At 42.7% G+C, this 24,154-nt stretch overlaps 1 protein-coding gene across 2 annotated transcripts; it reads left to right on the top strand.

The window, feature by feature from the left end:
• On the top strand, nt 1-23,884 carry CAPSL (calcyphosine like). 2 transcript variants are annotated; one of them, XM_058824053.1, is made up of 5 exons: nt 1-42; nt 17,470-17,603; nt 18,460-18,637; nt 19,277-19,486; nt 22,076-23,884. In XM_058824053.1, the coding sequence occupies exons 1-5, from the start codon at nt 37-39 to the stop codon at nt 22,175-22,177; spliced, it is 630 nt and encodes a 209-aa protein (XP_058680036.1). In that variant the 5' UTR covers nt 1-36; the 3' UTR covers nt 22,178-23,884. The 2 variants fall into 2 exon arrangements, with proteins under 2 accessions (XP_058680036.1, XP_058680037.1); XM_058824054.1 differs by lacking the exon at nt 1-42 and adding an exon at nt 13,572-13,673.
• Nucleotides 23,885-24,154: the final 270 nt, after the last annotated feature.

Consider the following 24,154-nt stretch of genomic DNA (forward strand, 5'->3'; position numbering starts at 1 on the left):
GCAGGGGGTGCACCATCACAAAAATCTGTGGGAATCATGAAGGTAAGTGGAAGTGGTGTATAACTTCCAACACATTTCAGTGAGCAAGCAACAGCTTTCAAGCCCAGGTTTCACAAAATAACTACCAAGTCTGTTGCATGAGGCCCATGGCAGCCAGTGCGGTATAGCACCACTCCCTTCAGAGACAGCTTGTGTGTGGAAAGGAATGAGGCTAAGCCAGCCTAGGGCAGAGAGAGACAGGACACAGGAAGCATGTTGAGAGGCAAAGTGAAACATAAGGGAGTGTTTGAGCTGTGGTGGGAAGGGAGGTGTGAGTTCTGCTGGCTCCTGGGGTGAGCTTATCACCTTTTGCTGCTCCCAGCCTCACCATGTATTTTCTGTAGGAAATCTGATAGCAACATGCTGGTTGCTGGCCCTTAAGGCCCAAGAATATGTCGCTTTGACTGCAGAGGAGTGACCAAAACCTCTGTTGGGCTTAGTACTGTGCCACACCTTGTACCTTTTGCCTTTCATTTCTGGTATTAAACCCAAGCACAGTTCATGGCTTGAAGTTAGGGATTTCCTGACATAGGGAAATTGAGGAAGTGATTTGGAGGGAGTGTGAGTATTCATGCAATTCAGAGCACCAAAATAAAATACTTGTTGTTTTGCCTCTCGGACAATTCAGTGGTGAGCTGGGAAGACAGAGACACTGGGAGTCACGCCTTCTGAGCTAATGCTTAGAAGGGCTTCACAGATCACCAGAAACTTGTTTTCTCTGAGCAATAAACATTGCAGAGACTGTAGTTAAAGAACACTGATGAAGTGTAAAACAGTAGCCAAGCAAGTGTAGAATCACAGAACTGGGATCTGCAGGCTCAGGGCAGCAGTCTGTCCCAGGTACCCACAGAGGTGGAAGCCCTCTGCTAGAGGGGATGACAGCATGAGTTATGGTGAGTGTACCCCTTTTGTTGGTTCTGAATGATTTGGAATTTATTTAGAAATAGAAATAAATAAAAACCTTAAAAACACTTCCAGAAAATGGGACGAACTTGTTTCCTGTTGAAAGGCTGTTGAAATATAATCAGATATTCAATCACAATTTACTGGGAACAAAAACACTAATGAGCTCTAGGAATTGCCAGGAGTCATAATTACTAATGAGCTATAAGAATTAACAAGCTTGATTCTACTGTCATTGAAATGAAGGCCTTTGTCAGCAGCAGTAGCAAACTATGTCTTAGGTGGTTATTTCTCTGGGAACTGTTAATGGGCTTGACTGAGCTCATTAGTACATTAGAACAAAGGACAGATATTAAACCAGTCATTAGATTAGCTATAGATTCTATCCACTGGAGCCCATAGCTTGTTGATCCTTCAAAGGGATCCGAGCTGTAATGTTCAGTGTTGCAATTTGAGCTTATCTAAAACACTTCATTTACTTTGGAGTAGATATGCTGATAAATACTAAACAGTATCCCTACAGAAAAGTATGCTCAATGTCACAATGAAGAGATCTGAGCTTTTGTTTTTTGCTTGGAAATCTTTTAGCACTTGCAGAGAACAATAAAATATCACAGTCTGCAATATTATTCTTGGGTTCCAACAGTATAGTATTAGATTCATAAGTTGTTTCCTTGGATGCTTACACTCAAGATACTTTTCATTTCTCGGTTACTTTAAAATCAAGAACTCCAACTCTGCTATCTTCCACCTTGGCTTCTGCCACAAAATCAGGAAGAGCACCATAGCAACTCTTAACCTGTGCAGAGTCAAGTTTCTGCTGGATACGAATTTTCTTTCTTTGGCAACATTTTCAAATTTGCTGTGTTCCTGACTTTCTGGTGATCCTAGAAAGATGCAAAAAACTTTTCTTCACATGGCTTGAGAAGCTTGTCCCCAGCTAAGTAGGGGTGAACTACAGAGACACATGACACAGGAGCGTCCATCCCAGCTTGCAGTAGGGCACTCTGCTACAGCACACACCTTAATTTTCTACAGCAGAGCTGGAAGGATTTAAAAATATCACCCATGTTATGCCAAAATTCTCCTTCAAGGAACTGAGGTGTTTGTGCATAATGGTGGTATGCCAGTTGATTAATAAAACTCACATGAGTGCTGAACTTCAATCTGTAATGGAAGAAAAGCAAGGCTCTTTACTTGGGTTCTATTGCTTTTGTACATTTTAATTGCTACTTCCTTGTCAAATCTATAAATTGTGAATTCTTTAAATTTTAATAGTTTAAAAGTTAATGAAGTTAGCTAACTCCTCAATTAATCCTTTTGAAAAGAATAAAAAATATCCTTGAAGAATAGAAAATATCTTTTATTCCTTTTACCTCTTCAATGCATACTTGAAGATTAAATTTCTTTCAGAGCATGTCTGCTTAGAGCAGGAGCACATACCTTGTTTCAGCAGCCTCTTTGTCAGCTGCATGTGTGATTGTCCCACCCAAACACTGCCACTTCCATCCCACACCACCACACACCCCTCTGGACTGCTTGCTGCTTTCCTTGCAACAGGAAACTGTGGGCTGCTTTCCAAGAGACCCCAGTTATGGTAAGTATCCCTGTGTTTGAAATAACCTTGGCATTCACGTGAGGCAAAGTCCTGTGTTCCAGAAAACCATGGACAGCCTTCAAAAACTCTACACAACAGATTGTGCCAATGATAAAGGTCTATTTAAATACCTGTCTATGTGTACAGCTAACTAGCTGTCCACAGCAGGTGCTCAGTGAGAAACTTACTGAATATTCTATAAGACTCACTAAACCCCTGAGCTCAGTGTAGCGATCCTTTCATCTTCCTCATCAATTGAAAAGCCCCTTTCAGAACAGTCTCCACAAGTCTAGAGCAGAATTGTTCAAGAGGACCTCCTTCCCCTCCCTTGCAACAGTGAAGGGCTGAATTCTTTGGCAGAAGGAGTTCAGTGGGTTTGGATGTGAGCTGTGACATTTCACAATTCCCATGTCAGGAGCCCTTAACACATTATCCCTTTCCAGGAAACTTTTCTAGGAAAGTCCCTAGGCTAGATATTCAATGAATTGAGTGCTTTGTAAACTTTGCAAAGAAGCCTTGTACCCTCCAAGGGCTGCTCCCAGTGTGTTCCCTGGGTCCTGAGCTAAACATTAAGGCAGGGGACTGATGCCTTATCCATTCAAACTACAGAAGATTTCTCATGTTGATGACCAGGGACATGCCAAGCAAAAATCCAAAACTTTGAGAAAAAAAAATGGAAGAGATGTATTGCTTTATGTGCTTTCTTTTCTTTCCACATGCCTCAGTTTGGGTAGCAAACTGTTGAAATGTTGATGATAGATAAAAAACTACACTGACCTGGATTTCATACCTAGGAATGTTTTGTGTTTTATTCAAAGTACAAGATCCACCAGGGGTATACCTGGATTTGAAACTGCGGGACTTAAATCCCTGAATGAGTTTGTCTAAAATCTGTTTTATCTGGCTGCATTAGCTTTGACTAGGAATAACATGGTAAAGAATTGGACGTGCATGGGGAAGGAAGAGTTAACTTCCACTTTTGCAGCCTTCACTATTTAGAAAGACTGTTATTTATAAGCCACTGTCAGGGACTGTGAGGAATGGAGATGGGCTTTGCAGATAACCCAAGCTGCTTAAGGAACTGTACATTACAACAGTAATGACAGGGTACCTGTCCTCCACAAACCTGTCAGTGCTGCTGGAAAACCCTTTTTTATATACATCACTGCAGTCCTGGCAATCAGAGTCGTTATTACCTTGCCAGGGACTTGACTACTTCCATTTCAACTCCCATGATAGTTCCAGTATTTTCAAGTGCAAAACATTTTCATATACTGCCTTTTTTCCTGTGGATTCTTCAGAGGCTGAAATTAATCTTTTCTTCACAAACAAGGAATAAGTAACAAATGCTTTCCCACCACTTTGGGGTAAAAGGAGGCAGAGAGTTCAGTTTGTTGTGATTTGAATCACATTTGTGACAATGTCTGTAGGAGAAGAGGTGGGGCACCAAACCTCTCAGAAAGACCCACTGCTTGGGGGCAAAGCCACTCAGTCCTCATCCTCCCACTTTACCCTTAGTCCCTAACTAAGAAACAAGCACAGTTTTGTGTCATGTAATGACAAATGCTGCAATATATGGCTGGAGCTCCAAATTTTCCCAAGGTCCAGTGCCCTCTGTTTTTCTTAAGATGAGGTCTGGTACCTTATAGGCAACAAGGGACCGGTGTGACAGCGCAGTTAGGAGTGTTTACCTGACGTTTGTGCCAAAGCATTGCTGAAAGCAGCCAAAACCACCTTCTTTCTTGCTGCTGAATGCCTTTCTGGAGATTGCAGGACAGGGCTGTGCCAGGTCAGTGCAGGCAGGGAGCCATGTCAGCAGAAAAGCTGGACTCCCACACTGGAGTTTCTGCTCGGAGGAGCCTCTTACGCTCCAGGAAGCTGCATGTCGTGGACTGCAGCACAGCACTGCAGCCTCTGTCCTTGGCAGACACAACTGGTGGTAGACTGAACGCGCCACTCTTAGAGCTTACATAATATTTATACTATAATTAGAATGAACATTTGTCTTGTAATAGTCTATTCTAAGAAATGTTTTGTTACTTTTTGTAAGCTGTTTTTTTTTGGTTTTGAGTGGGCGTTTTAGTTTGTTTTTTTTTTTTTTTCTTCTTGGCATCATCGAAACAGCCATCTTTGGTGGCATCCGGGTGGTATGACTGTTTGTACAGAAACTTGTGAGGTTTCATCCATCAGAAGATAGTGACTTACCCCTGCAGATAACAAACATACCAGATTATGCAATTTCTGGGTAGATAATGTTAGCAAATTCTTGATAGCATTATCTGGCCTCAAATGCAGAAATGGTGTATCAGAAACATGACAGTAGTTGTAGTCTGGTTTCTTGTTCACATGTCTGAACTAAATTTTTCACTAGCATGAATCCATTTGAGACAATATGACTATTTTTTTTTTTTTTAAAGGATAAGCCTTTAGACAGACAAAGTAGCTTGCAAACACTTAAATGCTGACTTGTGGCAGTATCCTACAATAATTGAGTCCTGGTAGCTGCTACTGGTTTTTGCTGTGGCAGGATGCCCATCAATATCAGTGTCTGTAATGGAGATGCACAACAAGACAAGAATTTTCACACATGTGAAGGGCTAGGGACTGGGTGACTAACTTTAAGGAGCAATACAGATACCAGGCACTTCATTTCTGTTGTCTCAGGCCTAAACACAGATTAGATGCTACACTTCTAAAATCATCAGAAACTTTGCTAGGGAGTAAAGTTATGAGTAGTGGAAAAGATCTTGAACCACACCAGGGTCTGTAACATGTTGTAATTAGGCAAATGGATTTTGAAACGTTTGGGGAGCCCTGCTACCATTTCTGCAGCATGGAGTGTGCCTACTTCTCTGCATTTCCCTGTTTGATGCCCTCTGCAGCATGTCCCTGTAGAATGTGTCACTGTGCCACTGTTGAATCCTCCTTGGTCCCTTCCCACACAAACCACACAGATTTCTACTGCTCTGTACAAGATGAGAGCATGAATGATGGCCTGGGAACAATGCTCTCCTGCTCCTGGTGGCTCCCACCCAGCCTGCTGCTAGACAAGAAAAAGTGATTTATAAAAGAAAGCCTTGGGTGCATTTGGGGAATTTAACATATATTTTGTTGCTCCTGGCAGTTGCTAGACTAAAGGTCAGCTAGAAGCTTTCTGGCTGGTGTGCAAGAAAGATTAAGTCACAGATGGGGCATGTTCCCTCACAGGTTGGACAGGAGGGTCTGTGGTGGATGATCCAAATAACTGATGTCAAAATCTGCTGGGCATCACCAAGACATATTACCATCTCTGTTTAAAATCATTCTTGATTATCTGCTAAACAGGGTCAAGTGAGGGGCCTACATGAAGACATCATTACCCTGCAGTCCATAGAGAGAGAGAGAGATATCACCTCCCTAACTTCCCAGCTAAGAAGAAAACCACCATCCCATTTCAAAGGAAACGGTAACAGGGAGGGGCAAAGCAATCTCACTGCTGAGACAGACCTCAGCTCTGTGGGTGTGAAAATAATGATACACAACATAACAGTCTAACTTCCCATTAAAGCAGTTCACAGCTGGCAAAATGTGTCACTTACCTCAGAAAGAGCAGGAGAAATGCTACAGACTGCCTTTTGGCCCCCTGCTAGGAGCTGAGTTTGAAGAGGACCTCATACTCCTCTCTCCTGCTTTATGTTCAAGGTCTTGTTTATGGGCAAAAAGAAAGAACTTCTTACATGAAAGTAAAGCCAAGATTTTATTGTTAATTGAGATCTGCAGAGTATGTTATCTTTAATCCAAATCTGATAGAGAAAAAAAAAAAACCCAAGGCAGTTAAAATTGCAATATGGTTAAAAGTGTCAATAGTCATATTAGTAATACAATTGCAATACACTTACTTTTTGTCCTTTTTTTTTTAGGATTATGCTTACCTTTCCATTGCTCTTCTATGTCTTAAAGTAATAAAATCATAGAACAGAATATGATGAGTTGGAAGGCACCTATCATGATCATCTAGTCCAGCTCGTGGGCCTGTACAGGACATCCCAAGAGTCACACCATGGGCCTGAGAGAACTGCCCAAACACTTCTTGACCTCTGTCAGGCTGGTGCTGTGAGCACTGCCCTGGGGAGCTGTTGCTGTGCCCAAACACCCTCTGGGTGAAAATATTTTTCCTGATATCTAGCCTAAACCTCCCCTGACACAACTTCAGGCCATTCCCTCAGCTCCTGTCACTGTCACACAGAGCAGAGATCAGTGCCTGCCCCTCCTCTTCCCCTCATGTGGGAGTTGTAGCTGCAGTGAGGAGTCCTCAGTCTCTTCCAGGTTGAACAGCCCAAAAGACCTCAGCCAATCCTCACATGGCTTTCTATCCAGACCCTTCACCACCCTCACTGCCCTCCTTTGGACACTCTCTAATGGTTTCACGTCTTTCTTACTCTGTGGCACCCAAAGGTGCCCCAGCACCCGAGGTGAGGCCGCCCCAGCTCAGAGCAGAGCAGGACAATCCCCTCCCTTGCCCGGCTGGTGATGCTGTGCCTGATGCCCCCAGGGCAGGGCCGGCCCTCCTGGCTGCCAGGGCACTGCTGGCTCCTGTTCAGCTCCCCATTGACCAGGAGCCCCAGGTCCCTTTCCATGGCACTGCTCTCCAGCACCTCCTTCCCCAGTCTGTGTGTTCATGCAGGGCTGTCCTGGCCCAGGTGCAGAGTCCAGCCCTTCCCCTTGCTGAGCTTCATGCAGTTGGTGATTGCCCAGTGCTCTCATTTGTCCAGGGCCTCTGCCCTCAAGGGAGTCAACAGCTCCTCCCAGTTTTGTGTCATCTGTGAACTGGCTTAGCCTCCGTTCCAGTCCTGTTTCCAAATATTTATAAAGGTGTTGAATAACACAGGGCAGAGGATGGAGCCCTGTGGAACCCCACTAGTGACAGGTTACCAGCCTGATGTCACCCCAGTCACTGTAACCCTTTGTGCCCCACCCATGAGCCAGGTGCTCACACATCACAGGATGTGTTTATCCAGCTGTGAGCTGGACATTTTGTCCAGAAGGATCTTCAGAGACATTATCAAAAGCTCTGCTGAAATCTGAAAAGGTTATATCAATTGGCTTCTTTTGATCAGCTAGGTGGGCTCCCCTGTTGTAGAAGGAAAAGAGGTTCCACAAAGCAGGACTTTGCTCTCATGAAGCCAAGAGACTCTCTTCATCCATCATGCATGCTGAAGACATAAACAAGGAATGTATTAAACAAGTCAGAATCTTCAGCCTTCAGACTTTAATTCTTCAGCTTCTGGTGTCCTTTCTTGAAAAAATATCACATTGATGCACTGGGATGTGGTCCCCGTCCCTCTGCTGGGCATTGTGAATGTCCCTGGGAGACATTTGCTCCCTTGGGAGCTTTGGGGGAGGTTGACCCCATACTCCCTTGGGCTTGCCTGGAATGTGCCAAAGACACCACCTACACATGTCCACTGTTCAGGCAGGGAATGCATGCACTCATTTTAAGAGAGACACTTATCCAGAGATCTAAATTTTAGAGACTTATGAAATTGGAAGGGGTGCTAAGAAATTTTAATTCCACCAAGGCTGAAAGTTAGAATGCTCAGAAAGCCTAATGACTTAGCCTGGAACTACAAATCTTTAAATCTGGCTTCTCTACCAGGGCAAATGGGAAGAAATGAGGAGTTTGCCAGTGTGTGCCCAGGTGGCCAAGAAAGCCAATGGCATCCTGGCCTGGATCAGCAATGGTGTGACTGTTCCTCTGTGCTGGGCACCATACCTTGAACCCTGGATTCAGTTCTGGGACATTCACTTCTGAAAGGACATTGAGGTGCTGGAGAGAGTTCAGGGAAGGGAAACATAACTGGAGAAAGGTCTGGAGCACAAATCTGATGAGGAGCAGCTGAGGGATCTCGGGTGTGTTTAGCTTGCAGAAAAGGAGAGTCAAGGGAGACTATATCACTCTCTGCAATTCCCTTAAAGGAGGATGTAGCCAAGTGGGAGTCAGTCTCTTCTGCCATGTCTCAAGCCAAAGGATAAGAAGAAATAGTGTTAAGTTATGCAGGGAAGTTTCATACTAGATATTAGGAAAAATATTTTTTTCTGAAAGAGTGGTCAGGCATTGGAATAAATTGCCCAGAGAGGTAGCAGAGTCATCTCTGGAAGTGTTCAAGAGGTATCTGAATGTGGCATTTGGGAATATGTTTAGAGATTATTTTTGTGGTGCTGGGTTGACAGCTGCACTTAATGATCTTGAAGGCCTCCTCCAACCTTGATGATTCTGTGATTCTGTCACTCTGAAGACCATGCTTAGACTTTTGTCTCCTGTTCTTCTTGGGCATGTGTATCTGTGCTATGCAGGCACTTGACCTGGTTGCCAGCACTGCTGTTTCCAGTGCTGGAAAATGTTAGAGCCATCCCATACCTCTCCTCTTTCTCAGGCTTTTGTCGTGTGTCCCAGCAAATCTGCCCCCGTTGCAAAGTTGGCAAGCCTGTTGGCAGAGACACTCTTGTGGGACTTTTACAACCACATCACCTCTTTCCTTCCTGCCCTTATTTATAAGTGAGGATGCATTCATCTGTTTTGAGACCTGACTGTCTCTTCTATCTGCTGACTCATCCCTGAGTCTCTTATTCACACACAGAGAAAAGAAACCTTGACTGAGGCAACAGCAGCTCCTGTGCCAAGGTGGCAGCCTGGCACAGGCCTGCTGTGCAGAGGAGCCTGGCAATAGCTCATGCTCTGGGTGGCAGGAGTCAGTTCTGAAATGCAGAGGCCGTGGAGAGAAGGGGCTCTGGGACACCACAAAGCCCTCCTAGACTGATTGTGTATCATCAGCCGTGCTGATGAGTGTCCCCAGCAAGCTGAGTGCTGAATTTGCTGCTATGTCAAGCAGGCCCTGGTTCCTGGCTGGGAAAAGCATTCAGCTCGCATACCACCAGTACATTTCTGAAGTCAGGAACCAAAACAGTTCCTGATAATTTAGAGAGGAAGCTCCAGTGAATAAAAAGAAAAGAATACATACCATTTGTGGTTGTTTAAGCAATGATACCACACAGGCTGAAGTCATAGCTGCAGTCAGTTTGGCTCCACGGGCTGGCAAGCACAGAGTTCCCTGCCCTGGCAGCCAACACAGCTCCCCCCTCACCGCCCCCTCCAGATCCTCCTGCAGCAGTGCCTGGCCTGGCTCTGCCCTCTCCTGTATGACTACTGACATTACTTCCCACCACCTTTTCCTCTCCTACCTAGTGCTGCTGGCATGGTCCCAGACAACTGTAAAAATCCACTATTCAGAGGACTAGCAGGGTTGTAAAAAAACGATCAAGACTCCCCCGCTTGGCATATGCCTGTGCCAAGAGCACACTTCACAACCACTCTTCCTTCCCCAGGACATTCCAGCACGTGGTGACCGCCTTTAGGGAGGCCTCTCTGAAGAACAGCTTGCTGAAACCTTCTCCTCTCTGGTTTTGGCTCCCTCCTCTTTGCCCCCTTCAGTGAGGACAGATTGTTCTGGTTGTTGTTGAAGCAAGCTGCAGACTGTTCTTGTTCTATTCTTTGCTACTTCCCCCACTTTGCAATGATTAAGGACAGCTTTTCAGCATCAAAAGGTATTTGATCCTAATAAATGCTGGGGCAATTTAACTGTTTTCTTCTGTGGACAAAAGAGAGGGTTGAGCACAGAAGTTTCTCATGCATGTCCATCACATTGTTTCACTGTGGTTGACAGAAAAGTGCCAAAATTTTTGAGAAATGCAGTAGAAAAAAAAAAAAAAAAAACAAACCCTAACACCCACAACATTGTTTTTTTTCTATTTGGCCTGAAATATTCAAGAACTTAAATTGACATTATTTCAAGGCACAAGATAAAAATAATTTCTAGTAAACATCAGTTACTTAACTTCTTAAAAACTGAAATATCTAGTGTTTTCATTTTCCATTCTCCAACTGGAAACAGATTTGTTGTAGATTTTCAAGAAAAGAAAAATTTTAAAGTTAACTGCCTCTTTTTCTGGAATGCTCCTGGTCTCAAATCACCTTCAAAAAACCTTGTCAAGTGCATTTAGCACCTGACATAGCATTAAAAAACAAAACCTGCTTGTGCTTCCCAAGAGCAAGGGGAAAAGGCAATTAAAGGCACTGGTTAGGAATGCTGTAGCTGTGTGGCCAGGCAGAGCAATCCATCACGCAGGCGCTGCTGGCAGTGTGCACCGTTTGGGCTGGAAATGCCTCTCAGTGCAGAGGGGTGGGGTGAGGGTCAGACCCCCGTGGGGACCGGGCTGGGGCTCTGTGACAGGGCTGCTCTGGGGCCAGCACCCAGCAGGCAGGGTGGTGGTGACCGCTCTCTAGGGAATCAGCTCAGTAGCATGAGCGCAGTCTGCATGTGCCAGCTGTGTCTGCTCTGGAGAGCAGACAATTAATTTCAGCTGGATAACTCCAAACCACACAGGGAGACGGCATTTTTGGATATAAGAGCATTTTATTTAGAGTCAGAGTTCAGTTGTGTTTGGAACTAGATGATCTGTAAGGTTCCTTCCAATACAAACCATTCTGTGATTCTGTAATTTAATTGGATTACATCTTGGTTTAAAATCAGAATACTTTCCCCTTGACAATGTACTTACCACACGGGTTTCTTTTTTAGTATATGTGAAATTTTCTTAATTTTAATGGCAGGAAAAAAACACAGAGGTTTATCCCGTAAATCCTGATTTATCCATCTCTGCTACATAGTGTTCTGGGACTTCATGCTTGCTATTTTTTTTTAATCTGTATTCCACACAAACAACCCTGCTGATTTTTCTACCAACGACAAGCAGATATGCTCATATCTGTTATTCTTATAGCTGAAGATCTTCTCCACAACAATGGTCACAGGTGGCAGATTAAGAAACAGTGCTAAAACTTGTAAACTAAAGGGCCACTTTTTTTTGAGACACTTCTTATAAAGTTCATAATGAATTATACCTTCCCTCCTGCCTAAATTCAACACAAAATCTGAATTTTTAGAAACTTCAATTGACTTAAATTGACTCTGTCATGACTTTATAGAACACATTAGGCCTCATAGTATATTTTCTTTAGTTAATTCAGTCCAGTGCTGAACTACAAACTGAGCAGACAGCCCAGGCTGTTCAGAAAAAAAAAACAATCTACTAGGTATGCCTATATTCAGTGCTAGTTAGAAAATGATGAGGAAAAATGTCAGAGTTCTGATGAAATCCCTATATTCTTTATGATAAATTCTGAATTCACTGAACTCTGTTTACAGCTCTGTGCACAGTGACAGAGCAGGTACAACCAAATAAATTTCATCACATCCTGATGTAATCTGAGACACCTGAACGCCTGTTAATAATTTTTCAGATTGGTAAACCATTAACCAATGTCATTAGCTGGACTGTGCCAGAAATGGCCCAGTCCAGTTTCCAGAGGAGTGTAGAGTAAATATCCATGTGTTTCTGTGTGTCCCTGGGCTCACTGGCAGAGGGAAGAAAAGGCAACAGAATGCAGCTGAGTATCCAGATATTGAATGAACTTTTTTTTCTTTTTTTTTTTTTTTTTTTTTTGCTTTCAAGAGCCCACCCCTGTTGTTTCAATCTGCTGCAAACCTCTGAAAGTCAATGCAAATTCAGCACTTGAAGAATTTCTTTATTAGGGTGGGAGGCTGAATTCCAAGGACCAACTTGTTCAGTGAAAACCATTTTTCTGGCCCTCAGTGCCTCTGTTTTTTCTTAGCAGAGTGTGTGACCCGGCAGCAGCCCAGATAATGTTCATAGCCCTTTATCTCTTCTGCATTCCCAGAAGGTCTCTGGAGATCAATTCACGAAAAAAAGATAGTGGATGGAAGGATGTTACATTTTCACAAAGGCAGTATTTTTGAATCAGTGAATGATTAAATTAGCCTTGTTCCCTGCTTGTGCATTAATGTGCAATCAGCTGCCACATGAGAGATATAAAAGAATATTCTAAGTCTTGCACAAGCTTTGGTTTAGTACCAGGAAGTACCTGTTGATGAGAGATAAGCAATAAGCAGCCTGCCAGGATGCAAGTGGTATTAGTCTAGCAATTGCCTAAAATAATTTTCTGCTTTTGCCAGGAAGCGACTTTTTTGTTATTGCTCAGTGTTTCATCCATGGCCAGAACAGGGCTCTCCCTTCATTTCCCACGTGCTCTCACACTGACTTCTACATGCTGCCTTTGCCATCAGCCTTGATCTTACATGTTCACCTTGCTGCTGCTGCCCCAGAGGGCCAAGGAACACACACAGGCTATTTCATCCCCCTAAGGAATCTAACAACATCTTGATTCCCTACCAAAGGGGTACATTATCTTACTGACAATGTTTGTGACCTTCTGCAGACCAAGTTGCTAATAGCTGTGTCTAGGCAGAGAGCAATTTTTCCTCATCATATGGGTGTTTAACCTTTTCAGCTTTCTTCTTGCTACAAATGAACACAAGCTCAGCATCTCCCCAGAGGTTCTAACCACCAGCGGGTCTTCAAAGTGGCAATTAATCATCAGGGAAAAAATATACGCTGGTGAGGGGTTTTTTTCTTTGTGAACCACAACTGACAGTCTTTTACTTATATGTTTCTACTATGTTTGCAGTAAACAATTGAACCAGAGAGTTTTTTCAACCCTATCAACTATGAAAGCAGGGAAACATGTTCTAGAAACACAACCATGCAATGCAGCACTTTCCCACAGCCACTCTCCCTCAGTCTCATCACTCAGCAAGGGGCAGCACAAGGTGTCTCCCACTTTCCCCTGATCTCCAGCTCATGTGGGCAAAGATAAGAAGAAAAGGAATTATTTTTAAAAGAAATAAAATGAAAAGGCTCTCCAAACACCAAAGCAATTGTCCAGGGAAGCAGCGTAATTGCAGGCTGGGCCAGCCACAGCCTACAGTGTCACCTTGGAGACCAGCTGGCAAACTCCAGGCCTCCCAAAAAAGGGGGGCCAAGGCAGCCGTGTGTGTAAACAGGTAAAACGAGATGGATAAGGAAGCTGTGCAGTGAGGCTGTGGCCCATTGTCACCTGAACTTGTTGCCTGAGCCAGGAAGCACAACACTATCCAAGCTTCCAGCCCTGAGTGGAAATCCCAGGTTCAGAAAAACATTGCACGTAAAGGATTTTTTTTTTCCTGTTTGCTACCTCACAGTAAGTTTTTCTGATCAACCAAGAGTAGTTTAATTAATTTCAATTAAATCTAATTTTTAAATCTAATTTTTAAAAATATTATTTTTATTTAGATATATAAATATACACATGTATTTATAAATGTATATGTATATATGCAAAAGAGCAATTGCAGTAATGTCCACCTGTCAGAAGGTTGAAGCTGGATGAAGCTGGTCACGATGGAGAGAGACATGGGAGGCTGCTGCAGAGGGGTCAGTGAGGCTGGGAATTTTTAAGGAGGTGTTTAGACAGTTGTCAAATACTCCTGCAGCTTTTGTGCTTTTAACGATTCAATGAAATTATAAGAAGTAAACTAAATGCATGCAATCGGTTTAATTTGTCCTTAGATCCTGAGATCCTCTGCTCTGGGGTGGGTGGTGTGCCACTCCTGTCTTTGGCCAGCTCAGGGGCTTTCACAGCCTGGGCAATCCAGATGGGACTCTGTCTGTTCCACTGCAGTGGCTTTTAGGATTTTCATAGGAGGCTCTTGGGTGGGCTCAGCTGAAGGACAATATCTAAACAAATGTTGCAGAGCTTAGACTGAATCTGACTCTGTCCAAGTTTAATTCTCAGGCACAGAGGAATGTAAAGGGATCTGGCTGCTGAACAGCACAAGATTCTTCTGGAAAAATCCAATCCAAAATTTAAGGTCTTGTATTTGCTAGGAATAAATGCAATCAGTTTTGTTTGGCCTGCACAACACAACATCACCTATAGAAACAAACAATGCTGACAGCTTGGGGTAATTGATCATAGCCTAGGCTGTTAAAACAAAACTCTCCAGCATTCGAAATTAAAATAAACACTGCTGGTTAATTTCACTGAGGGAGATACCTGATGGTCTTGGATGAGATACACAAATTAAAACCATTTGGAATTACTTTTATGACCTGTTCTTGTTTTATTAATGGTATTAAGATGTAACACATTTGTACACTATGCAGAGAATGGTTATACTCAACAAGCCCTGACTGCATCTTTAATTACTTCACATTATTCAGAAAGGAGCAAGAGCAAAATGAAAGGGGAGGAAAGAGCATGTGAATTACTGTGATGCCGCCCTCCTTGCACTGATTTGAAATCTCTTTTCTTACAATATAGCCTAGGAAGGGTTTACCTCAAACTTAAGCCTGCAGCCAACAGAAACAGGAAAGTGATATAAGTGTCACTATGGGCCATGCTTGCTTGTCGCAGGTTTTATATTTAACTGGTTTTCTGTATTTTCTGGACATACAAAAAGTGTTATTCAATGCTTACTGCCATGAGGCACAGGCTTTATTTAAGAGGCTTTAGTGTGATGTGAAAACTCAATTACTTCGCAAACAGACTTTAATTGCTGAGTTTTGTATAGAAACTTGTTGTTGGTGATTTAGTTAGTCAAGTTATAGAGAATGCAGATTTGCAAAGAGCAGCAGAAATATTTACTATTAGTGGTTTTAACCATCATATTTGGGGAGACATGATATTAGTGAGATTACTGGACTGCGCTGACCCATTTCAGAAAGAACACTGGGAAAAAATTGAAAAGTTGAAGAGCAATAACAGAATTACCTGACATCTGGAAATCCATTTTGTACCAGGAATCTTGAGCTATGCCTAGTTACTAAGCAAAAGTGAGTTTAAAAGGGACCTTCAGGTAATTACACCTGGACACATTTTTAATAGGTGGCTCTTTAATCTTGTAAAAGAGAGTAAACCAGCATCTAATATGATGGAGATTCAGACTAGAAACAGTATATATTAAAAGAAAAATTATTTAGTGCTGGAACAACTTAGCCTAGAGATGGTGAGTTCTGAGGCAGAAATGCTTTTATTCTTACTGCAGAAATTACAGAAAATTGGCTAGTTTCAGTGGCTTTTATTGAGGTTCAAGAGATCATAACAGATAACCAATCAGATTATCCCTCCATATGCTCAGTTCATGAGTATTATTGCAATGACTATTTGATGCACATGGCAGTATTCTGGAAATTCCTCCGCTGATCCAGAAGCAAGGAGATGCCTGACTCTTTTCATGGGGTGTGTGTTTGTGTAGATTTTTGTAGTGTGCAGTAGAGATTAATTATGTCCTTGTTGGTCTCAGTATTTATAGAAATCCATAATGACATAACATAGTGTGAGAGACTCACACTGCACAATGATACACTTGCATCATGTACTCTGTATGTAGATGTAGTGTTGCTATACATTATATATAAGCAATAGTATATTATTATGTAATATAAATATAGTTTGCACTGTATTTCTGTAACCTCATTGTATTTTAAAGTCTTTCCAGCTAAACATTTCCCCTTTAAGGACAGGTCATTGTTTGTGAAAAACATTTTTGGCTGCTGATCTTACACAGCTGTGAGATCTTCCTGATCACTGGTTAATGAGTTCCCAGAAGAACTTTGCTTGCTCTGTCTGAAGCAAAGGCCAAAATGCTCTGTATTTTACTTCTCTAGACTTCTACATTAAGCTAGTACTGAAACCATTTGGGGAGTACAAAACTAATTTTTTTCTGGTTTTGCAAGCCCAGCTGGAGTAATCTAACACGGTTATAAAATTCAGCATATTTGGCATTACCAGCAGTCATAGCCAATGCTCTGTAAACGGGAGTGGCTGAACAATTAAGATGAAATAGTTTAATTCCATTTTTCTTAGAAGTTTTGTCTGGTCATTTCAATTCACACTTCTGCACATGGAATCACAATGGGATTGGAAGTGTCACGTGCACAGACAGTGCCTCACAGGGCTGCTCAGCTTCATCTCCTCATCCCAGCATGGCCTCAGCAGAGCACCAGTTGCCCTCTGAGTCTAGAGCTGTAACTTCTGTGACTCTTGTGTGCCCTTATCCTATGATGCTTGAAAGGCTGGAAAATATTTTGGGAGTCTTCATGGCCTGCTGCAGACCCATCAGCCAGGCTATGGGGCAGAAGTCTTGGCACTGAGCATGTGCCCAGGATTCACAGTGGCCCCAAAATATCAACACAGGCAGTTCCACTTTTCATAGCGCTAGGCACAAATAATCCCTGTGGGAGAGGCCGTGGGTCTCTGCCAGCCTGGGCACGCCTCTCTTGGTGGCGCTGTTGCAGCACTGCAGAGTCACTCACAAGCTGGTTTTCCCTATTTTTATTCCACTGTTTTCCTCCGAGGGAAGCTGGAAGGCCTTTGATGTCAGATGTGAAGTCCTGGGGTGCTAAATACTGTGAAAGTTTAAGGTATTAATTTATTTTTCAGTTGTGTTAAAAAAGCAGTAGGTGTCATGTGTAGGTGGCTGCTGCTGCTCAGACATGCAATGGGAGAAATCTCTGCTCTGCAGAATCGGGACCTCAGTGGAACAAAAGTGAATCACAGGCAAAGGTCTCCAGCCGGGGTAATTTTTGTCTTCCTGTGGTCAAATGACAGCTACAAATCTGGCCAGTGGAAGAGGCTTGGCAAGGATGCTGTGGACACAGAGGGAGCCACACACTCCTGAGTGCACCCACCACTTGTCACAGTGTTCTCACACTGTAGGCAGGAATTTTTACACACCGTTTCCTGTCTGCATCTCAATTAATCACAGGGTGGTTGGCTGAGCCCTCCTTTCATGGTCACTGACCTATATTGGCAATTTCCCTTTCTAATAGAAGGCTATAAGGAAAAGGAAACAGAGGGTCAAAATGGGTCCTCGTGAAAGAGTTGCCACCAGCAGTTTGCAAGTTAGGAATTTGGGATACTTGGTATACTAAGGCAGGTTTCAGCACTGTGTCTGAATGTGAATCCACACCACATCACTGTTTTGTTCTTCCAGATGGGCACAGCAAGGCATGACCGAGAGATGGCAATCAATGCAAAAAAAAGCCTGCCCACAATCACCAACCCTTTAGAAAGACTTCGCCTGCACTGTTTAGCAAGGGGATCTGCAGGCATCAAAGGACTTGGCAGGTGAGTAAGCAAAATGTCAGACCCATTATTCAGCCTAATAATTTTAGCTGCAAGAGGATCACACCCTAGGAACCAAAACTTGAGTCTTCAAGTCTTCTTGAGTTTTCTCATTTCAGTACAAATGCCACAACTCACAGAGCCTGCCACTGGGGCTTTTTTTGGGACACAGGACTGACCTGATCACCTTTTGAAGGGTTGAAGACTGTGAATCCCTCATGAGAAAGTCCATCCAGAACAACCCCTGCCAGAGAAAAGAGGGGAACATTAACCATATATATCTCCTTGGTGTTTTCTAAAATTATCTTAAGTATTTCAGCACTGGAGATTTTAAGCTTCCTTCCCTTTTAGGTATGACGCCCTTGTTGTAATAGTCCTGTCCTGTAATTAGCTGTCTAGTTTAGGGGAGGCACCTAAAAACTTTTTGCAAGAATCCCATCCCTAGGAAACGGGTGTTGCATCACACCCTGAGATCTCTCCCAGGCCCCATACACCACAAATGGATCTAGATGGTGACCAACTGGAACTCCATCTAAATTTGGAACTTCTTTTAAATGTGCATCTTGCAGGGGCGGAGGGCTATAATGAACAGGAACATTATGGCAGCCTTTCCCTCATTTAACTTCAGGCATGTAATATTCATACACCCTATCTAAACAAGTAATCTCTACTGCCAATAAGTGTGGGTGGTTTGTTGGTCAGGGTTTTTTATTTATTTCTTTTTTCCCCACCTCAGAACACAGAACAAGGAGGAAATGTTATCTCAGTAAGGTGCCTCTCTACTCCAGTACTGTACTAACCACTGCAGTATTCTCCATGTTTTCCTATGCATTTTCCTCAAATTTCATGTTTTCTACAGAGCATTTAGGATTATTGATGATAACAATAGCAGAACTCTTGATTTCAATGAGTTTCTGAGAGGACTGCATAATTATGCTGTGATGATCAATAAAGAAGAAGCTCAGGAGCTTTTCCAGATATTTGATAAAGACGGCAGTGGAACAATTGATTTTGATGAATTTCTTGCTACGCTGAGAGTAAGTCTGGGAATTTATGCTGTTATTGCGTTAAATTGATTAAAATATAGCAGAACAGAACAGAACAAAGTAGAATGGAATATTTGCAAATAAACAATTGTGATCTTTTTCCAATTAATTGTAGCCTTGATTTAGATACTGAAATTCCTGAGCTGCAGTCTGGGTACCTGTGCAGTTCAACCCATCAATCTCACTTCTTTGTCAGCCGTTTTATGATGCATCTCTTTATAACATGAACTTATTCAGGGGATGTTTTCTCCATTCCACCACAGTGATCGATTTTGTCTAAAGTATCTCTGCTCTGCTGAAGCCTAAACAATTAAGACAGAAAATACTAGTACTCTGGATAATTAGTAATTTCTTCTTGGAAATATTTAAAATGGGCAGATCAGAAAAGTGTTCTAGGTAGTATTTTCTCTCTTATTTTCCATTTGCTATTGTATGGGTAGACACTGAATAGTCTTAATCATATTGCTCTTTTGAGGACATATTGCCTTTTCTAGCTCCTGTGTAAACTATCACCAGTATATTGTCCCATCTCCCTTGAAAGTTTTGCTACTAGCAACAACAAGTACTTGAATTTGGAACTGGGCAAGTAGTTGGCAAAAATAAAATTATTCTGTTAATATTTCTTGACAGCCTCCCATGTCCAATGCAAGAAAAGAGATTGTCATGCAGGCATTTCAGAAGTTAGACAAGACTGGAGATGGTGTCATAACAATTGAAGACTTACGTCGGATGTATAATGCAAAATATCATCCCAAATACCTAAATGGAGACTGGACAGAAGATCAAGTTTTTAGAGCCTTTCTGGATAGTTTTGATTCACCCTATGACAAAGATGGGAAGGTAAGTGAAGCACCTCATTGCAAGCCATGAAATCACCATCTGACTCAGAATTTGACTTAGGTTATAAAGTGGGGGAGTAATTGCAGTACCAAACATCCATTTGCATCACATTTATATGGAAAATCAAAGTAGATGCATAACCTGTGCACAACACTCATACAGCTGGCTTGCACATTCTGAAGCAAAGGGGCTCTGCAGGAGGTACTAGGGTGGTTATGAGATTTCATTAAAGCTTGTAGCCTTAATAATTGAATTTCATAGATTACAATAATTACATCTTCAGACTACCCCACAAAATTGCAATTTCTAGGAGAATAAACACTATGATCCAGTTCAAAAGCAGGCTCCCTGCTTTAAAATACTTTACAGTTAGTTTTTCTCCAGTGTAATTACTGAGACACTTGACTTGGAAATCAGTCCATAATAGAGACAGATTTACCTACAGAGAGTTGGAGGGAGAATGGGGCTGGGACTACTGCCCAGGGGTGTGTACCCTGAGGACCCATGAGCTGAGACAGAGCTGGGAGCCCTTCCTGCACTCTGGCACTCTGGTTCAGGTACAAAGTCTGGCACCTTTTGTGATGAACTTCTTACACATCTGCTCTGCAACCATCTCTTTTCCCTTGCTATGTGTCTGCAGACTTCTTTGGTCTGAACTTACATCTGTTGACCAGCTTAGAGCAATCCTGTATCTCTGTGGTTCACTTGGCCATATTCTCAATCTGAGCAGTTAATAATAACCAATGAGACTGTAGGTTTTTATCAGTGCTTTGTGATATGTCTTTAACATTTCCCACTCTCCAGGGCTGCATTGCACTGGTAACTTTACTTGTCTAATGCTCCACCCAAACCTTTCACTTCCTTGTTCCCACCACTCAGGGTCTCTGTTGTGGAGGTGATGGGGCTTATCTATTTAGGCATGACTTTGCACTTAGTAGAGCTGAGTTTCATCCCCTCTACTGCAGTGTCATCCTCAGAGATACCAGTTCAGAGCCAGCTATCCCCTTCCACTTTCAGGGGTGACATCTAGCAAATTTCAAGGAAAACATTCCTGCTTTTTGTGCTGAGATCATATATGAATGAACACATTAAACGAGTTCCCAAACTGACCCCTGATGAGTTCAGTGCCTGGTTACTCTGAGCATCTACCGCTTGGTCAGCAATCCTGATATTAGCTCACTTGATTACTGTTTCTTCTGAGAACAGACTGTGGCTTTCCCAAATCAGAAGACACTAATGATACTGAACACCCAAAATGTTTTTAGCAGAAATGCCTCAAGGTTGAGCATTTGCTAGAAATGCCCTCTTCATTGTGGTCTTGCTGGGAGCCTCTGAAACAGGCAGTTTCAGTGAGGCTTGTAATCATCTTGTGATGGTAGGACAGTCTGAAGTGGTCCCTTCTCCCTGTTGTCATGCTTTTCTAAGTTCTCAAACACACAATGCAATCAGAGCAGACACCATGGAATCACAGAATATGCTGAGTTAGAAGAAACCCATCAGGATCATCAGGTCCAACTCCCAGCCCTGCACAGCACACTCAGAAATCACACCCTGTGCCTGAGAGCATTCTCCTAACACTTCTTGACCTCTGTCAGGCTGGTGCTGTGAGAACTGCCCAGGGACCCCATTCCAGTGCCCAGCCACCCTCCGGGGAAGAACCTTTTCCTGACATCCAGGCTAAACCTCCCCTGACACAACTTCAGGCCATTCCCCTCGGGTCCTGTCACTGTCACCCCAGGGCAGAGATCAGTGCCTGCCCCTCCACTTCCCTCATGTGGGAGTTGTAGCTGCAGTGAGGTCTCCCCTCAGTCTCCTCCAGGCTGAACAGACCAAGAGACCTCAGCCACTCCTCACACCGCTTCTCCTCCAGACCTTTCACCATCTTCCTGGCCCTCCTTTGGACACTCTTTAATAGTTAAATGTCTTTTTAATATTGTTTTGTATTTTTCAAATTTTTCTTTGTTTATTCAAAGAATAACCTACACAATTCAAGAGTTAAGGCATCACAAGAGACTTGCACAGTTTTTCTCTTGGTTAATTTGTTGGTTTTTTTTTTTTAATTGTCATTTTTAAACCTCAAAATACCCATGAAAGCTATTTAAAACTCAAATATTTAAATATTTGAAAGAATATTTGCTTCATTAAGGGAAACTTGTTTAGAGCAATGATATTTTCTCTCTAGGGGTGGATATAAAGTTCCAAGCTGTCTCTGAATTGCATCAGAAACCTCACCCACTTTATTAATAATTATGCAAAGAACCAGATTATAGCATCCCTGGAAAAAAGAACATTAAAAATTTGTTTTCTTAGGCAGCAGTGATTTTAACCTCAGTTGCTGGTAAAGTTAGTTAAACTCCACGCTTCATCTCCCTTCAAGTGTTGTAGAGGACAAGAGCTCTTGTTTCTAGCAAAGTGAAATTAAGGAAATTATAAGTGTCTTAATTCCTCCTGTTGGATTCCTTTTTGTTAGCCACAACATGAAATAGCAGATGTTCCATTTCATTCATTCTTCTCTATTTGTTGTTTTGACTTACAGCATTAAATAAAAAGCAAACGTTCATTTTCCTATTCTTAATTTCTCTGTCTCAGGTCACAAAAGAAGAATTCATGAACTACTACGCTGGAGTTAGTGCTTCAATAGACACAGATGTCTACTTTATCATCATGATGAAGAATGCTTGGAAACTCTAATCATATAGTTAAAGGGGCAATACTCCTCTTCCATCTTTTATAGGTTCCTCTGATAAAGTGTATGCACAACAACACCCTCCTGTTCCATAACAGCAGTTTCCAGTAACTGTGCCAATTACTTTCTATCTGCAGAATTAATTCCCAGATGCTTCAGTAGGCTCAGCCTCAGGGGATCAGAGCAGAGAGTAGATCTGGCATTTGGCCACCCCACATATCTGTCCTTTTTCTCTTTCCATCCCTGGCATGTTTTTTTCCTGAGATTAGCTGTTCTTTTATTTTCTGACATCTGCAGCAGGTCGCTGTGGCTCCTGAACATCCCTTTTGCAATGTTAGATCAGCTCTGTTTCATAGAGCATGGAAGAGATGGTGTCCTGGTTTAGGGTAAATTTGGGAGAAAACCTCCACAGAGGGCCCCTCCCCCTGTTGTCATTATAGAGCAAGAACTCTATTGTCATTACATTGCAAGGGTTCCATATTGCCAGAGTTTCATACCTCCTTGATGTTTCTTGTAGGCAGCTCCTCTAGGCACTGATTCTTCCTTGTCCTCACAGCAGCCAACATACTCCAGTTCCCCTCAACAAACCAATCCACTCCTTTATAACACTCTTCTTATTGGCTACAGCTGTGGCCTGTTAAAATCAGGCCTGCTCCTAATCTTTAATAATTAACCCAGCTGCAACTTTTTAGGGGGTAAGATTACTTTCCACACCACCTTCATCTACCTATATTCCATCCCCCTACATCCCCCCAGCTGGTTCGGGAAGGATTCTTCGGAGAGAAGGGGAAAGAACCTGTTTATTTAATTGGCACAGCACCCCCCCAGCACACAAAATGAACAATATTAGATGACAAAACTCTTTCACTGCTCTGAAAAAGATGACAAATTCAGAAAGTCTCTCTTGGGGGTGGTCGCTCTGTTCTCAGTCCCTCTGGCGCTGAGGCAGCTACTGCCCAGAGTAGGCCCTGCTAGGCCACAGGGTGCAAACTCTCGGTGTTCCCAGGTCCCAGTCCAGAGCAGGCTCAAGTAGGTTGAAAAAAGGGAAAGGAAAAACCGTCCAGGGAAAAATTCAGCCTGCTTAGCTAAACTAATTAATGCCCTATGTACTGCCCCATCTGTGTCCCCCTGACTGCGGGGAGAAGCAGGCTGATAGCAAAACAAAACTTCACTTTTCAGAGCCAGTCTTGAAGGCACAGAATATAATATCCAGCATCAACAGAACAATGACTGGGGATACAAGCATCATAACACCACCCTAGGACAGATGGAAATCAAAATATTCTGAGGTGTGGTGGTCTTGGACAGGCTGTTATAAATGGAAGGAAGTCTGTCCCAAGAGGGTCAGACAGACCTTTTCACCTGTGGCACTGCAGTATCTCTTGGGTCTCACTGGGGATAGAGCAGCTGCTGATCTTGCTGCTGGGAACATGTGAGTTCCCAGTACCGGGAGGCTGGAGGGGCAGTCAAAGATGGGGAGACGTGGACCACGATAAATGCAAAATGTTTTTAAAGACCTGTTTTTTATCCTGGCTCAGGATCATTTTGATTATGAGATCATTTTTCTTCTATTTTTCTTCAAAGGGGATATATGTGTTACAGTATTTTTTTCTCTATGTTCCTAGAATGTTTGCTGACCTGGTAGTTGTTGCCTGTACAGACCTACACTGAAAGTTGTTTACTACTTATTTGTATTTGCAATGACCAAGATATGACTTCAGAGAGCTCTCCAAAAACAAAGAACTCATAACTTTCTTATCTTGTTGTCTTCTGTTTCGGATGCTGAATAAAGACTGGGAACCTACCTTTCTTGTCACATCAGTGAGGCTGTCTCAGTTCATCTTTTGTCCTTTGTCCATATAGACAGGGCAGAAATGGTACTCAAAGGAAACTGTAAAAAAATTCCTGACAAAACCTAGTGTGTGAGTGTATGGTGTCTAATTTTTCCTGCTTTGTTACTTTTTTCTTTTTTCTTCTACTTT

This window comes from Ammospiza caudacuta, chromosome Z (genome assembly GCF_027887145.1).
Source record: "Ammospiza caudacuta isolate bAmmCau1 chromosome Z, bAmmCau1.pri, whole genome shotgun sequence".
Classification (NCBI taxonomy): Eukaryota; Metazoa; Chordata; class Aves; order Passeriformes; family Passerellidae; genus Ammospiza; species Ammospiza caudacuta.